The sequence below is a fragment of the Canis lupus genome, chromosome 6 (genome assembly GCF_011100685.1).
Source record: "Canis lupus familiaris isolate Mischka breed German Shepherd chromosome 6, alternate assembly UU_Cfam_GSD_1.0, whole genome shotgun sequence".
Taxonomy (NCBI): domain Eukaryota; kingdom Metazoa; phylum Chordata; class Mammalia; order Carnivora; family Canidae; genus Canis; species Canis lupus.
The window spans coordinates 62,272,896-62,290,160 of NC_049227.1; the positions used below are offsets into that span (position 1 = coordinate 62,272,896).

Here is a 17,265-nt window from a genome sequence, read left to right on the forward strand (position 1 = left end):
AACTGTGCAGTAATCACCATAGTCAATGTTAGAGCATTTTCATCACCACAAAAAAGAAACCCCACATCCTTTAGAAGTTTGCCTACCTCCCAACCCCACCCATCCCTCCTTACCCTATTATCTACTTTCTGTTTTTACAAATTGCTGACTCTACACAGTTCATGTACATAGAATCATACAAAATGTGGTTCTTCATAACCAGCCTTTCATTTAACACAATGCCTTCCAAGGTTCATCCATGTTATAGCACATGTCAGTACTTCGTTTCTCTTTATTACTGAATAATAATATTTCATTGTAGACCTATTCCATTTTTATTTGTCCGTTCCTTAGATATTTGGGTTGCTTCTGCTTTTTGGCTGTTACGCATAAAATTGCTGTGAACATTTATTTACAAGTTGTTTATACCCAAGAGGAATGGAAATTTGTGTATGCCAAGCAATTCCACTCTGTACCTTTGCAGAGCCCAAAAGTGGGCTTCATGCAGTCCATGAGTCCTCTGAAATTGTTTGTGCAGTTATTCATTGTATGCGCATGGTATAAATGCTTTTGGGTGAAAGGAATTCATAGCTTTTTCACATTCTCAAGCAGGAGTCTGACTCTCAAAATGAATAAACATTTTTCTTTGTTCTCATTTAAAATGTCTACATAAAATTCTTTTACTAACATGCTGTAATTCTTTAAAAAAATTCTTACTTGCTAGAGTTAAGGTTTTTTATATTTTTTACCTATTTATAAACAGCACAATGAGCTTCCTTAGTATACACGATTTTTGTGGGTTTTGTGTCACTGGATTGTACCGTCTGAGATATTATTTAGAAATGAGTATATAATCAATTTCATAACCTGTGGACAAAAAGTGATTTGGAACACTTAGGCAAAAATCCATCTGATGACTTTTTAAAAAATCTGAAGTGGCATGATGGTTGTCCATATTAGTTTCTAAGTGATGCTTATTCTTTCTACTTTTTTATGTAGAGAAATATGTTTGTCAATACTGATTTATAACATTTTTTTTCATAGGCAGGGGACAGTTTATCCAGCATGTTAGAGAAGCTAACTCATAATGAAAATGAAAATACTGTAAGTCTTTTTATACTTGGTGTCTACTCTGACATTTTTATTTATAACTAGCCAACATTAACCATATTGTGATATTTTTAACTCTTACATTATATTTGCTGAAGAATCTTAAGAAGAGGGTACTTGAAAAGGAGACCTACATTCAAGAACTTTCTTGTTTGTTTCAGAATGAAAAGGTAAGCAAATTTTGAGCTTAATTCATCATCTTTTCTTAATATTGACTCCTTCTTTTCCTTTTTTCCCATCCTGGCCCCCATATCCTCAGAAATAGACACAGAAAGGTTTTTATATTTGGATATTTTACAAGTTTTCTTAAAGTTTCTTTTTAAAAGATTCTTATGGTATTTAAGTCAGGGTAATTGGCATAAATCACTATACATAGGAACTATGAATAAATTTGTATTTCAATTGGGCAGCCCAGGTGGCTCAGCGGTTTAGCACAGCCTTCAGCCCAGGGCGTGATCCTGGAGATCCAGGATTGAGCCCCACATCAGGCTCCTTGCATGGAGCCTGCTTCTCCCTCTGCCTGTGTCTCTGCCGCTCTCTCTCTCTCTCTCTCTCTGTGTCTCTCATGAATAAATAAATAAAATCTTAAAATTGTATTTTTAATTTTAGTATAAATTAAGGAATTTTAGGGTTTGTAGGAACATTTTAGATATAATTTACTTAAAATAGGTAAGAATTTTTAAAAGATTATCAGGAGCCATTAAATAAAAGGGGAAATGGGGAAAATAGCCCCATGGTTTTATATAAAATTTATAATGGGGGAGGTCATGGTTAATGTAAAGTGGTATTTTGCTTATGTCAACTTTTTAGATCATGTCTAAATATGGATAAAGTTAGAGATTATGAAGAAACATATCAACACTTCTTTTTGTTTGTTTTCTCTGTTACAGGCAAATGCTTTGAAAGCAAACCGTTTTTCACAGTCAGTGAAAGTAGTACATGAACGACTACAGTTCCAAATTCATAAAAAGGAAGCAGAGAATGATAAATTAAAAGAATACATAAAGGTTATAAATATTCAGTCATTTTTATAGTTTAAGTGATAAAATTAATGAACAAGTATAAAGCCCTTCCTTAGTTCTGGAATTCAGTGGTTTTGGAAGAATTCAATTTAAGTGTTGCCATGGGAAATACATATTTGAGGCAAATCTTAAGATTTCTGGCCTATCTAGAGATTTGGTCCTAAAATCCCAAGATAAAAATGGTTTCTCTCTTTAATACTAGAGTAGGAAGGATTTATGGAGCTTTTAAAAATCTTTTTCATTATATAGTTAATTGATGTTTATTGTGAAAAATATGTTAAGTATAAAAGAGAAAATTAAAATAACTTAAAAACACTGAAACCGTTATTAATATCTTGGGATATAATGTCTGTTTGCAAAATCTACACATAAATACATACTTTTAGTAGGCATTCGGTATATGTTTATTATTTTTGTGTTTGTCACTAATGGTAGCAACTTTAAAATTACTTAGCTTTGGTGTTTAGAAAACTGAGTAACATTCTTGTGATGCAGTTTTTTAAGCAATGTAAGTAAGGGGAATATTTTGCTTTAAACTCAGTGGTTTCAATATTCTTCTGGAAGCTTCACTAGCTTCACTAGCTTCACTTTGAAATAAGAATTTGAGGTTGCTATGACATGACACAAGCTAACTAGATCTATTGTCATTATTTTTGCCAAAAGAAAAAAAGCAATATTCTCACTTGGAGAAAAGAAGTGTACAAAGATAACTCCTATTAAGTGTGAGGACATCTGTATTAAATTTCTGTTTGCTTTGCGCTCCTGAATCATAGCAGATGTTTGCAACCTACGACATGTTTCAAGACTGCACTGGGGATGTTTGGGTTTTTTTTTTTTTCCTTCAAGGACGAAAAACTTTTGCCCAGTAAGGAGACATTTAGCAGGCTGACAGGGAATGTAAGTTTTGTCCTTTGTCTTCTACAAGATCTTAAGCACTTCCCCCAAGGACTCCCTGTGCCCTTTGCATAGGTGACCTAGGGCATTACAGATGAACTAGAGTTGATATTGCATTACTGTACCATAGTAAATACAATAGAATACATGTAATTTAACACCTCAGATAATCATCTATCACAATTTATCTTACACAAGTTTTAATTATGTCCTCAAATAGCAGTTGGGGAAGTTTTTGAAAGTATTTTCTTCAGTTTAAAAATGAAGTGATTTTTTAAAGTTAACAATTTTCATATGATCATTTAAAGAATATAAGACTAAAATCTTAAGATTTTGCCATGATATTCTGCTAATACTTTGAGTTTAAATTCTTTTACAAGAATCCTATTATTCAGAAATAATTACAAGAAGTTGCATTAGATTACTGATTTTTCTACCTTCCCTTTAACACAAATTTTGGAACTTAAGGCATTAAATAATTGGAGGGGCTCAGAGTTTAGTTCTTTGATTTAGGTTTCACAAGATTCTTTTGGGAGTACAAAGATAATGAACTCAATTTGGCAATATAAATCTCATTTAATATTTTAGTATTGACTCAATTGAGTCAATTCATTATATTAGGTCTCTAAAAAATTTAAATTACATTGTAGTTCTCTGAAAAGTAGCCCAAAGATACTTTAACCCATTTTTCTTTCCAGATCCTCATAATATAACAATTAGGGATAGAATGTTTTCACTATTTAGAAGACACTGGATAATTATCTTCATAATATGCAGCATGTAGAGTTTTTTGGAAATAGGGAAGGCAGATAGTTGACTTTAAATGGGTGTCCATTCATTTGGCAAAAGACTGTGAAGAGTTGTTTATTTTGAGACGATAAAAATAATTGGGAGAGTTTAGTATACTCCCTAACAGTGCTCAAATGTGGGATAGGCTAAATCTAGTGAGAAAGTCCTGACTGCAACCTTGTTCCAAAAAATTTATTTTACCTTTGGTGTTTAAAATGGTTAATTACTCAAAGTGTAGCAGTTATTCACAGTGTGCTGATGACACCCTGTGGTTTCATAGAGGAATGACAGCCGTATTTCCTGTGGAGTCTTAAGTAGACTTGTACTGTTCTTGGGCTTACTTGTTTTCCCTCAACTACTTATTAAAACATTTCATGTGAATTTTTAGTTTAAGTAGATTTCTAAAGACTAAGAGTATTTTGCTGCTTCTCTTAATTTACTGAGTTCACTTTTCAAAGAGGGCTAGTCTTAAATCTTATTTAATATGTACTTCTCAATCTAAATTTAAATGGAAGTTAAGAAACACAGTTTTTGTTGATCATGGAGTTAAATAGAAAAACCTAGTTATTTACTGTGACTCCTTTGATTTTTTTCATTAATATGATTGTCCAAGAAATATTAAACTAGAACCTAAATTCTGTAATAATTTAGCTTTTTTTTCAGTACTACACAACTTTCAAAAAATGGAAAAGTATTAAAATCTCAGGTCTCTAAATTCTTAGGTATTTCAGAGTCAAATACTTTAAATACAAAATCTGAAAATGATTTGAAATAAAAGCATGAAAATTATCACACTGAATTACATATATCATCCACCCAGCCTAATATTCTATTTCTAGTTATGTCACAAAGAGATATGTAAGGAAACAGTCTACATCTTTTGTCATCTATAGATGTCAGTCATATGTTGTTTAAGCCTTTATCATTTCAACTAAAGAGTCCTAACATATGCAGGGAGCTACTGATTCCTTTGAGCTTTGTGTATTTTGTTTGGATTGTTTCCAGTTCAATTATGGTTTTTTTGAACTTCAGTAACTAGTATGATGTATATATAATATTCTAGATCTGGAATTTTAATAAGTTCTAGTTAATTAAAAAGTTTTTAAAAATTGCTTGTACCATAATCACCAATATTAATATCTTTAAGAGTAGGATTAGTTTTATGTAGGCTTACATATTTTAAATTTGCATTCTATAGCTGATTATAAATAAACATTGGGAAACCACGTTTCTTTACTGTTTTGCTTTTTATTAATCCTATGATTAATTTTTTGATAAAATCTATGGAAGATTATTTATGTATTTTTACAATGTTTACACAAACATTGGAGTTCTAAAATAATTTAAGTACTACTAATATATTTTTAGAGCTTGGAAACCAAGATAGCTGAATGGAACTTACAAGTGAGGAAGAATAAGCATGAAGCTGTAGCAATGAAAGAATCAAGTAGGCAAAAAACTATAGCTCTAAAAAAGGCATCTAAAATTTACAGACAAAGGCTTAAACACTTTACTGGAGACATGGAAAACCTTACCTCCCAAATTAGAGATCAGGTAAGTATATACATTCTTTCTTAATGTAGTTAATATCATAATGCTTAATATCATAATGCTTAATATTAATGCTTAATATCTTAATGCTATTGATACTAGAAAAACTTTATTCACACTCTTTTGCTTAGACTTTATTTTGAAAGATTACATAAAGTGTCACTTGCATATTGAATTATATCAGTATTTTCTTGGGAACTTTATTAAAGGATCTGTTAAGTGTGTCCCAAAACATCTAGGGTAAACTAAGGGTAACACTTCATACATATTCTCCCTTGGAAATGGACAATGTACAATCGCATATTAAAAGTCCTGAGGAGGCCTTCAGTAAAAGTAAAACAGTATGACCAAGAGTTTTGAACTCAGAGTTTCTTACCACTTATTTAACCACAGAACTCTTGTTTTACCCACAAAACAACTCTTGGAACTGGTTCTAAGGAACACCAGTTTGGGAAATGCTGATTTATGTTACTAGACCATACGATTGTATTCAGTAATTCACTTCATTTGAACTCTGTAATGCACTTAAAGCCATTCACTGACGTAAACACACCATGTGAAAGTTATCGTTGGGTGTAGTACAAAGTTGAAAACTTGACTTAGTGCTTTGTTGTTTTTGATGAATTATATTTATTCAATTAGCAATTAACAAAATATTTACTCTCTTTAATGTCTCACGAGTAGTCCACCTCTTAAGATCTGATATTAAGACTTATAGAATTATTAGAGGCTTTTAGAAATGAAAGTGGACTTGCATAAACTCTTGTATAAACAAAGCAACTTCATATTTTATAAGTTTGAGTGTTAACACTTAAAGATGAACTACATTCAGAAGAATTTAACTAGAGAAATAGAATTGAGGACTAAGTTCAAAATCTAGGCAGTCATAAGATCTAGTTGAATGCCTGAAAATATTGAGTGGTAAGAGCTAATCGAGTCATTAACATTCTTGAGACATTATTGTTTAAATAGCATCATGTCACCCATAACCCAGATCATGGTACAGGAAGGCGCATCTGCTTTACATCTAGTGACTTTGGTTGAGGTACTTAACCTCTCTAAGATTCCATTTCCTCATCTATAAAATAGGAGATAATATTCCCATCTCATATGATTGTAGGGGTGAATAAATGAGAAAATATATGTTAAAGCACAGTGCCTAGCCATCCTACATTTTTACCATGTTAACCTCCTTTCTATTCCTCTAATGTGGAGAGTTTTATTGTTTGCTATTATCTCCAGCTGTAGTGTTCTTCTTGGATTCACAATAGCTGGTGTTTTTTGTTTTGTTTTGTTTTATCATTCAGGTATATTTTTAATGGACATCTCTTCAGAGGAGCTTTCCAATTTCTAAATATTTTTACATTATAGTATATTGCCCAACTTATCCTTCGTATATATATGGCCCAACTTATATACTTCATAGTGTAAATTAAAATTCACTTTATATAAAATATGAAAACAGAATACTAGACTTTATTCAATGTATCAACAATATTACTGTAAAAAAATGTAAACCAATAAAGTCTTGCACATTGTAGATGCTCAACAAATGGCTTGTTCTGTGACTGGAATGATGGAAGGACAGAAAGAAGCCCCCAATAAGTACTGACTGCTATCATTATTACTTCTGAGTCTTTTGATTAATAATTATTGATATTGTTGTCTTCCCAGTGAGTTTGTTGTTCTCTAGAATGTAGACAGGGACACAATAACTATAGCTCACCAGGTGGGTTATAAAGAGTAGATTCATTTGACAGTTACTTGTTGAGAGTCTTCAGTGTGTCAGGCACTATTCAGGGTCCTAGCAATGAACAATACAGACAAAAATCTCTACCTCTGGGAGCTCACATTCAAAGTGGAATAGCCACCACAATAATCTTCATCTCTTTGCTGACGATAATGGTGTTTGAAGGTCAGCAGGGGTGACCTCTACAAAGCAGCTTGACATCATTATAGCTACAATAAATAAGGCTCCATTACTTAATGCTGTGGAATTATGGAATTTCAGAAAGTTTCTGTATATATCATAGAGGGCTTCTTGTCTGATGCTTATGTAGTGTTAGCATTTTCCAAATATAGAATGCAAAATGAAAAGTTCAGGAAATAGGAAGGAAGTTATCTTCATTAATTATGAAAGGTTGATAAAAATAGTTATATTAACACCCTTAAAATGTTGTGTTGCTACTGCTGCTACACACATATAAAACAATACTAATATAAAGATTTTATTAGCATTTACTTTAAAAGTTTCCTATATTCAGAGTTGTACACTAAAATTTTCTATATCAAAAGCCCCATTCTTTATAGGATACGGGTTTCCTTGTTTGTATTGTATTTGTGTTTAGAGCACAAAACCAAAGTGTTATTCAATTACAAGATGAGTACTTGATGTATTTTTTAGGAAGCCAAGCTGTCTGAAACAATTTCAGCTTCCAATGCCTGGAAAAGTCATTATGAGAAAATTGTAATAGAAAAAACTGAATTGGAAGTTCAGATTGAAACAATGAAAAAGTAAGAAAAAAAATTTAGAATCTTTTTATGGTTTAGTAAGAAGTGTTTTCTGTTCGTTCCTCTTTAAGCAGTTTGCGTTTTGGTTCTTCTGGGTTACATGTGGAGAAGTTTGTCCGTATGATTTGATGTTTTTGCTATTTATAATTTTAAAAACTTTTATTCTATTCTAAAAATACAATAAAATGATTACCCATTGAAAAGTGCCTTGGTGTTCACATTTTGAACTTTGTAGGTTAGTATTTTGAATTGGATTTGTGTCACCTGTTATTTGTAGTAATTGTTAATGCTATTTTATCTTAAAATGGAAGTGATATTTCTCTACTAATTAAGAATGTGAAAATAAGAGTATATAATGGAGCTTGCAATAAAAAAACACAAATGCTTTCAAAATCTGAAAAACTATTGTTCCTTAAAGTGCTTTAATTGCATGACAAAGAAAGTCAATGAGTAAAAATGCCTATCTTTTATGCTTTGAAATTTATTATTGATAAACTATGAACCCTGCACATTTGTTTTTAAATGTTTTATTTTCTGTATATCCTCTTCAATTTTATCATTGTAAGCTAGCATGGATAATGCTAGCTTCTAAAGGTGAGTTACTGTCTCACTTGATCCTTTTATTTAACCTTGGCTTTCAGGTTGTGTATATGTGTGTGCATATGTGTGAATGAGAGACAGATGTACCAAGGATGACAGTTCAGACATTTTGGAATAGCAAAGAGAATGTTGTGTAATTTTTCATTGGCATCATTAATGAGTAATTATTGCTAATCAAGGTTACTGAAGTAGTAACCTGGTAGATAATTGCTTCCTGTTCACCTTGTTCTGTGACTTGTCCTAACTTTTGAAAAAGCGTACCCTACCAACCTAATTTCAGAAATGCACTTAAAAAGCATTATTTGAATGAAAGTTTCCATGACTTTTATAAAACATATCCTCTATCTCATAAAGGCAAATTACTAATCTTTTGGAAGACCTAAAGAAAGTGGAAGACCTTGGAAAAAATTCTTGTGAAGAAATTCTTAGAAAACTTCACTCAATTGAATATGAAAATGAAACTCTGAATCTTGAGAATACAAAATTAAAGGTAACGTGTGTTCTGGGGTGAAGGCTGGCTCAGTTGGTGCAGCATGCGACTCTTGATCTTGGGGTTGTGAGTTTGAACTCCACATCGGGTATAGAGATTACTTAAAAATAAAATCTTTAAAGAAAAAGGTAATGTGTGTTCGCATGTGTGTATGTGTATGTATAGTCTAATGACAATTCAGTAGAGGTAGCTGAAAATGATAGCATGCTTAGGATAATGCTCTTATGTCATTTTGTCCTTTATGTTTGTGAGGATATTAGAGTGTCAATATAATATGCAACTTCTAAAACTACATATATATCATATCTATATATCTATATATATACATATAGACACACATATTTGTATATAGATTTTTAAGTGTTTATAGATGTATACACAGAAACATTTTAAAGTTGTTTTCAGTAATATTACATAAGATTTATGAGGTTGAACAGCTGTCTTGACTTTTAAAAAATTTGTTCTCCAATTTTAGCCATTGAATCATCCAAAATTACATTAACTTTAATGCATAAGATTTTTTTCTAGGTGTCATGGTTACGATAGGATATAACCTCAGGCCTGGTCTGTTTGAAACCAGAAAGTATGTTCCTGGCTGCTTCATAACCAGAAAGAATTTTCCAACTTAATCAAATCCAAGGGGTGATTGGTTTGTATGTGTACCGGAGGAAAAAATGGGGAAGAAGCTTTTGTACTTTCTGAGAAAAAAAAAAAAAAATTGAGTTCTCAATTAGAGATACATGTAACTGGATGAGACTTGATTAAAGATGATGGCATCATTTTCAGTTCTTTAATACTATTTTTGGAGGATAGTAAACAGAACACAGAAAAGAATCTATGTAAAGAAGGCCAGACTCGGCAGGAAGCCGATACAGCATCAGAGAACCAAGCCTCTTTTTTAGATCTCTCCTCTGCCATTCCTGGGTTATGACCCTCATGACCCAAAATAACTGCTGGAGCTCCAACCATCATAACCAAGTTTCAAACAATAGAATTGAAAGGGGGAAAAGATGAGTTATACTACCCCATCTCCTTTATTTCATCTCATCCTTCACCTCCTCTTAGGGAGACTGACTTCCTACAAGCTCCATACCACTCTACTCCTCTACTTATACAGGCGCATGACCCCTGCTAGGTACAAGGGAGACCAGGGAATGTAGTCTTCTAGTGATCCTAGGCTCTCGCCAAATATGAATGAATACTCCTTATTTCCTGCAATTTGTTCATGTTTTCCTGTATCTATTCCTATAGTTTTACTGTATTTACAGTTTGGAATCATTTTTCCTAGTATCAAAGACCTACCTTAGTTCACCTCAAATGCTATTTCCCTCCAGTCTTTTCAATTAGGATGAATTTGTCCTTATAAACTCCATCTTTGTATGCCCAGAATGTCCAGGGAAGATGTGACATACATTTAGCTCTTCATGAATATTTATTGAATGAATGCTTAAAATGTTTATCTTGGAAGAGGAAGCAATTTTATTTATTATGTTTATTTTCTCACTTTCCTTGATAACCTTCAGAAAGAAAGGATTAGAATAATATTTCATCAATTATAAATCTAATTTTTAATCACATGGCAAATGGAATTAATTTTAAATTACATAGTATAAAAATCATTGGGTTAAAGTTTACATTTTATATTCTATTAATAATTCAGAGACATGTATTTTTTTTTTTTTTTTTATAATTTTTTTTTGAATTTTTTTTATTTATTTATGATAGTCACAGAGAGAGAGAGAGAGAGAGGCAGAGACACAGGCAGAGGGAGAAGCAGGCTCCATGCACCGGGAGCCTGACGTGGGATTCGATCCCGGGTCTCCAGGATCGCGCCCTGGGCCAAAGGCAGGCGCTAAACCACTGCGCCACCCAGGGATCCCAGAGACATGTATTTTTAATGCATTATTCTCTGGATTTTTGTTTAAGGAAAAAAACCTAGGTGTGTTTGGCATGTGCTTCTGCAATGTAAAAATTGCTGAGGTGTTGTACTTAGTTACTTTTAATGACTTTAGGGTAATTTTAACTTTTAATGTTTCAAATGAAAAAAGAATCTAGCTAATGTTGTTTCTAAGACCCAGTGACCTCTTTTCTTAAAATTGCAAGAGTCTATTTGGATGGCTGTAAGTTCTACTTGTTCATTATAAAGAGTTGAAAAAAAAAAAACCTAGAAAAGCATAAAGGGAAATACTTAAAAATCACTTGTAATCTCACAACTGAAACTTAAATTATTTTTAGCATATAGTTTTGGACTACTTCCAGGTTTTTGCTACTATCAGTAAAAATATGGGTAGTTTCTTTGAGTTTTTGCATATCTATTTTCTTAGGATAAATTTCTAGAACTGTAATTACATGGGCAAAAGGAGGCTCATTTTTAGTGTTGGTGTTATGTATTTCCAAATTACCCATCTAAAATGGGCCCCTATATTTTTTCCAGTAGTAGACAATTTTAAAACAAATCTCTTCAAATTCAGTAGGTAATCTCAACTAGTGTCGGGGCTTTAAGTACCATCTGTATCCTGGGGGCTCTCAAATTTATATTTCTACCTCGCCCCTGAATTCCAGACATATATTCTACTGCCTACTCGAAATCTCCACTTGGATATTTAATAGGTATCTCAAAGTTAGCATGTTTAAAATAGAACTCCTCTATTGCCCAGTATAGCTCATCCTACAATTGTCCTCATGTCAGTTAACGGCAGTCATCTGTGCTTATACCCGGTGTCATCGTTGACTCCTTTCTCCCACCTGCTTCTAGTCTGTCAGTGGATCTACTTCACACAGATGTAGGATTTGACTGCCTCTCTCCAGCACCACTGCTTTTGTCCTGGGTTAAGCCACCATCATCTCTCATAGTTACAGTAATTTCCTGAGCCCACTTTACTTCTGCCCTTGCCCCTGCAGTCAGGTTTCAGAGCTGCAGCAGAGTAGATCTCATAAAAATGTAAGTCAGACCATGTCACTGCTCCACCCAGAACCCTCCAATGATATCTGGTTAATAAACACCTAAGAAAGCATTGTTGCATCTGGCTTTCCAGTACTCCGCTGACTTCATCTCCTTCCATTTTCCCCTTCATTCTCTCCCTTCCTGCACATTGACCTTCTTGCTGGTTTTGCCCTAACTGGCCAGAGTGTCTCCCACAGTTGCTTTTCTCTGTGAGAATTCTCTTTCCCTAAAGAGCCACACTACTTCTTAGTGTTTGCTCAGAAGTCCCTTTCTCGGGAGGTCTCCCCGGCCCATCCCCAATATCCAGCTTTTGTGTAGGATACGTCTTACTTCACATTCTTGTTTCTGTTCATCTATCCATCCCCTTTTTGTCTGTCTATATGCAGAGTACATAAGCCCTATTAAGGAAAAGATTTTTTGGTTCCTTTTTCATTAATAGAAGAATATCCAGTGTCTAGAGCATTTTTCAATAACTAGTGAACATTTTTTCATGTATTTATTGATCATTTACATTTCTGCCTTTATAAATTACCTACTCATTGTCCTTTATATGTCTTCTTTTCTAATTCATAAGAACTCTGTATTAAGGGTATTAATCCTTTGTCATAATTTGTTACTATTTTTAACATTTTGTTTGCCTCTTAAATTTTGAAGAGGCAATGAAGTTTGGAGAGATATATTTACACATATGTGTGGATGAATTTTTTTTTTCTTTTATGGCTTCTGCTATGTCTGTCACATTTCTGCATATCTTACAAGTAGAAGCACTGACTGCCTGCAATCCAGACTATCATTTCAAGGATGTTTGTATAGCGAGCATCCTTGGAAGACAGCAGTGTTTTCTTATCAAAGGGTAGACGTGCTTACTGCCTGATGAGAGATCTGGGCTCCCTAAACTTGGGGTTGCTCCTCTGCAGTGATCTCACTATGTGTGCAGGTGTCATCTGGCCCTCACTGTGTTGCCCTGGGGGAACTGGGGCTTAGGAAACAAATGCAAATCTGACAACTGGCTACTGCTATTGCTGTAATCAAGTTTTGTGTCTCTGACTCAGGAGTCTCATGTCTTCTGCTAGCATACAGATTCCCAAATCTGTGTGTTCCAGGTAACTTATCAACTTGGAAGGCAAAATCTCAAACCCTTACAGTGTTTGATATTTTCTTTTGATTTTATGCTTAGTAGGGTTGCAATCCTAAAATCAAAATTTTAGTAGTATCCTCTGTGAAAATTTTTGACTTTATTTTAAAAATATAAATAAATATAAAAAATTATGTTGGAGATAAGTAGTTAATCTATTTTCTTTCTATGAGTTAACAGTCATTACCATTATTTAGTGATCCATATTTTCCTCATTGGTTTAAAAATTCAAACTTTATCATATACTAAATATAATTTTAGTGTATTTTTCTGATTTTGTTCCATTAACCTTTATATTCTTATGTTGGTATCCTAAAATTTTTAGTTCTTTGTACCTCTTAAAATCTGATAAGTACTGAGATTTTCTACCTTAATATTCCTTTCAGAATTAGCCTTTCCCATTTATTTTTCTGTATGAGTTTTATCTTTTTTTATTTTTATTTTTTTAAAGATTTTATTTATTTATTCATTAGAGACACAGAGAGAGAGAGAGAGGCAGAGACACAGGCAGAGGGAGAAGCAGGCTCCATGCAGGGAGCCCGACATGGGACTCGATCCCAGGTCTCCAGGATCACGCCCTGGGCTGCGGGCGGCGCTAAACCACTGCGCTACCAGGGCTGCCCTCTGTATGAGTTTTAAAATTAATTTTTTCCTCTTCCCCCTACTCCCAACTGTTAGATTTTTGGTTGAAATTGCATTTAAAGTGTTAATCATTTGGAAAAAAACTGGTATGCCAATAGTATCAAATCTTCCCATCTAAGAACATGGTCTATTTCCCAAGTCTTTCTTTGTCAGGAAATTTTAAAATTTTAAAAAATATGTCTTACATAAGTCTTACTATAGTTATTCATAAGTATTGTTAATTTTTGAAAAATCTTGAATTTAAGTGGTAATTATATGCAATAAATGTGATTATCTTATTAACCTTTTGATAAATGAGTATGTTTTTATAATGCTAGCACTGGAGTATAAATGAATACTAATGATTTATAAAATATATTTATATTTTCCTTGCTAGACTACGCTTGATGCTTTGAAGGATGAGGTTGTTTCTGTTGAAAATGAACTTTTAGAATTGCAAGAAGTAGAAAAACAACAGAAAGCCCTTATTGAAGTATATAAAACTCAGGTGACTATTGCACTGATTTTAATGTTAAATTATATATATACATACACACACACACACACACACACACATATGTTATAGAGCTGTGATAGAATATATGTCCCAGGTATTTTTTAAGGTCCCATATATCATTATAAGTAGATGATTCTGCTGATTCCTGATTCAGACGTTGACTGTGTATGTATTGGCTATTCCTAAAAGTAGATCTAAAATTAGTTACATAGGTATAATGTGAACCTTCTGTATAATCTTGTTAAATTTAGTTATATTTATTTGTCATCTTATATTTTTAATGGTATTTACAAAGCATAATGACTCCCTTCTAGGGTCATTAAAACTCAGTACTCTCTCTTTCCTGATAAATAAAATTCTGATTTACTCACACGAAAGACCTGGAAGAGAATATGAAAATACATGTGGTGTGGAATAGAGCAGTGTTCAATGGCAATTTATGCAAAACCTTATGTTTTGGAAACATAGTATTCAAGAAAAACTTTATGAGAAAGATGGGACTTATCCAGGTCCTTCCTTTAGCAGTGGTAACAATCTGGTCAATAAAGAGCTAGATTTTACTAGCAGAGAGAGCATTTGAATTAAGCGTAATGAATTATTAAAGGTAAAAGGTAAATTTTAAAGGTTAAAGCTTAAGGAGGGCATTCTGTAGATAAGTAGGAAAGAAGTTCATCTCGATGGTTTAGATGGGAAGATGGAGTTTGGACATCCAGTGAGAATACTGCAGTCATGAAGAACTTACCAGAGGTAGGGTAGAGGCTGTGGTGCACTGTGGCCCTGTTACTGAGAATGTCAGCTAGGTCCTCCAACTGAGTATTTGGGTTTAATCCTTAGCAAGAATAACATGCATGTTCTAGGCTCTGGGCTTTGTATAAAGGGCTCAGGCTTTTTTTTTTTTTTTTTTTTTAGCATTGTTTTGGAGTGTAAAATAATTGGTATAGGAGCTAGTTTGGACCAGAGGTTGATTTTTATTTTTTAAACAAAAATGTATTTTGTTTAATAAATGTGACTTTTCCCAAATCTGCATGTGGACGTACATGTCAATATTTCAATTACTTCTTGGTCTCCAGATTTTTTTTTATTTCTTTAAAGTGATATTGACCTGCAAATAAAGATCTCGCTAATATTCAGCCTCAAGGAGAGTCTAGAAGTACTAATGGGAAAAGACAAATCATAAAAGGATTGTGTATTGGAGTAGAGCACTGAGTGAGGAATGGCATTAGGTAAAGATGCTGAGGGTATTGATAAGGAAATGATTTGTTTATAATTAAAAATTCAAATGTTTAGCTTTTTATTTTACATTAAGGTCTTAATAAAATGTGTTACTCTAATATATTTTATTTTCAGATACAAAAGTTGCAAGAAGCAGCTGAAATGCTGAAAAGCAGATGTGGAAATTTGCTACATGAAAATAACCTAATTACAAAAAACAAAAATAAAAAATTAGAGAAGGTGAGTTTGATGTTTTAAACAATCAAGTAATACTTATATTTTTGTACTTTATGAGTATTATACATATTCCTTCATTGTAGTCATTTTCTTTAGTCTTGACCTAGGAATTATCTGTCTTAAGTCTCTGTAGGAGTTTGTTTTCTAAGGAGATAATGTTTCTTCCAGGCTTGAAATGTTTGTTTGTATGAATGTTTTTTTACTTTTTCCTTAATATTTGGAAAATAGCGTAAATGTTTAATTTTTCTGATATAAGAGCAGACTCACATATCTCAAAAAAAAATGGTTATCACTTATCATTGGCTTCATCAGCCATAAATATGGAAACTAGAGTAGCTCTCATTTTTAATCCCACCTTTTTGTTTTTGGTACTAAATCTTTTGTGTCTAAAAGCAAAGTAAATATTCTCTGCTAAGTGCTTTTTGGAAGAAAAATAATATTTTAAAAAAACAGCAACATTTCCTTTTTTGTCACCCCATTGCAACAGAATGAGGGAAAGGCCAGTATTGGCAAGTTTTGATGTTTTTGTGAATATTTTTAACTTTTTAAATGAAACCGCATCTCTCTTTGGGTCTTCTCATGTTGTTTTGGTAAGGAAGCAGTGAAAGTCGTAGGACACTGACTCCTGGCTGGAGAGGTCATGGGATGTTACCAGGCACTTCCAAGTGAGTTTAAAAAGGTGACTGTCTGCATTGCCCCCACTTCTTGGGATTGAGAAGTCTGAGTGAAGCACAGTGTGAAGAAGAGGTCAGCCAGAGCAGGCATTCTGCTGGTTAAACAGAGATAAAGATAGCCCACCAAACATGCAACTTACTACTTTCTTAGAATTACTTTTTACCTATTTTTAGCAGCACATCTAGCATTTCATGTGTCCTGGTCTCTCTTTCTCACAAGACACACCACCGCAAAGGTCTCCTCTTTTGCTGGGCAGCACTGTAAATAAAAGTCTATTAAAAAACCTGTTCAGAAGGCTGATGGGGCACAAGCCTGTGATTTTCAGATACAGTGAGGTCACAGTGTCTTCTAACTGGTATTAAACCAGAAAGGTCATTTTTTATGAGGCACTTTTTCCTTTTCCTTTTCTACTGTTAAATCTTCTGGTGTTCTCATGAGCTCTTGGGTGTTTGGGGACCCAGAGGTATGCTTTGTTCTTATTTTATCTTTTGTGATCAAGAATGCCAGATGTGCACAGTAGCTCTTGGTGTTCCCTGTCTTAAGGCAAAAGTCTGGCTTTTGTGTTTTCCTCCCTATAAACATCCTAAATGCCCTAAGTCTGGTTATTTTTTCTTAATTGTGAAACATTTCTTAGGGTTGCTTCTTGTCACATCTCCACAAAAGTGCCACTGTGAGGCACTTCAGTAGCCAAAGAGATGAATATAGGTACAAGTAGAGAGACTTGTTCATAGTAATATTAATGATGAAATGACCGTCTACTGAGGACTGATCATATTAGCTATCTTAACATAATACCCAGTAAACCCCACCAATCTGGACTAAAATGAGTGCAGCAAGGCTGTTCTAATTGAAATATCTGAGTTACAAGATTGAATGACAAAGTGACAATTACTTTAGACTGTTGGCTGGACAGTGGAAAATGGCCATACCAGCTTTACTAGTAATAATTATGCTTCAGGGCTGCCTGGGTGGCTCAGT

At 33.4% G+C, this 17,265-nt stretch overlaps 1 protein-coding gene across 9 annotated transcripts in view; it reads left to right on the forward strand.

The window, feature by feature from the left end:
• ODF2L (outer dense fiber of sperm tails 2 like) overlaps positions 1-17,265 on the forward strand; it is a 64,763-nt gene that overhangs the window by 37,761 nt on the left and 9,737 nt on the right. For all 9 annotated transcript variants that reach the window (XM_038541478.1, XM_038541479.1, XM_038541480.1 and 6 more), the window contains 8 exons: positions 1,024-1,083; positions 1,188-1,259; positions 1,980-2,096; positions 5,163-5,348; positions 7,750-7,859; positions 8,811-8,946; positions 14,044-14,154; positions 15,511-15,615. In XM_038541478.1, the coding sequence (XP_038397406.1) occupies positions 1,024-1,083; positions 1,188-1,259; positions 1,980-2,096; positions 5,163-5,348; positions 7,750-7,859; positions 8,811-8,946; positions 14,044-14,154; positions 15,511-15,615 (897 nt within the window). The remainder of the gene's footprint in view (positions 1-1,023; positions 1,084-1,187; positions 1,260-1,979; positions 2,097-5,162; positions 5,349-7,749; positions 7,860-8,810; positions 8,947-14,043; positions 14,155-15,510; positions 15,616-17,265) is intronic.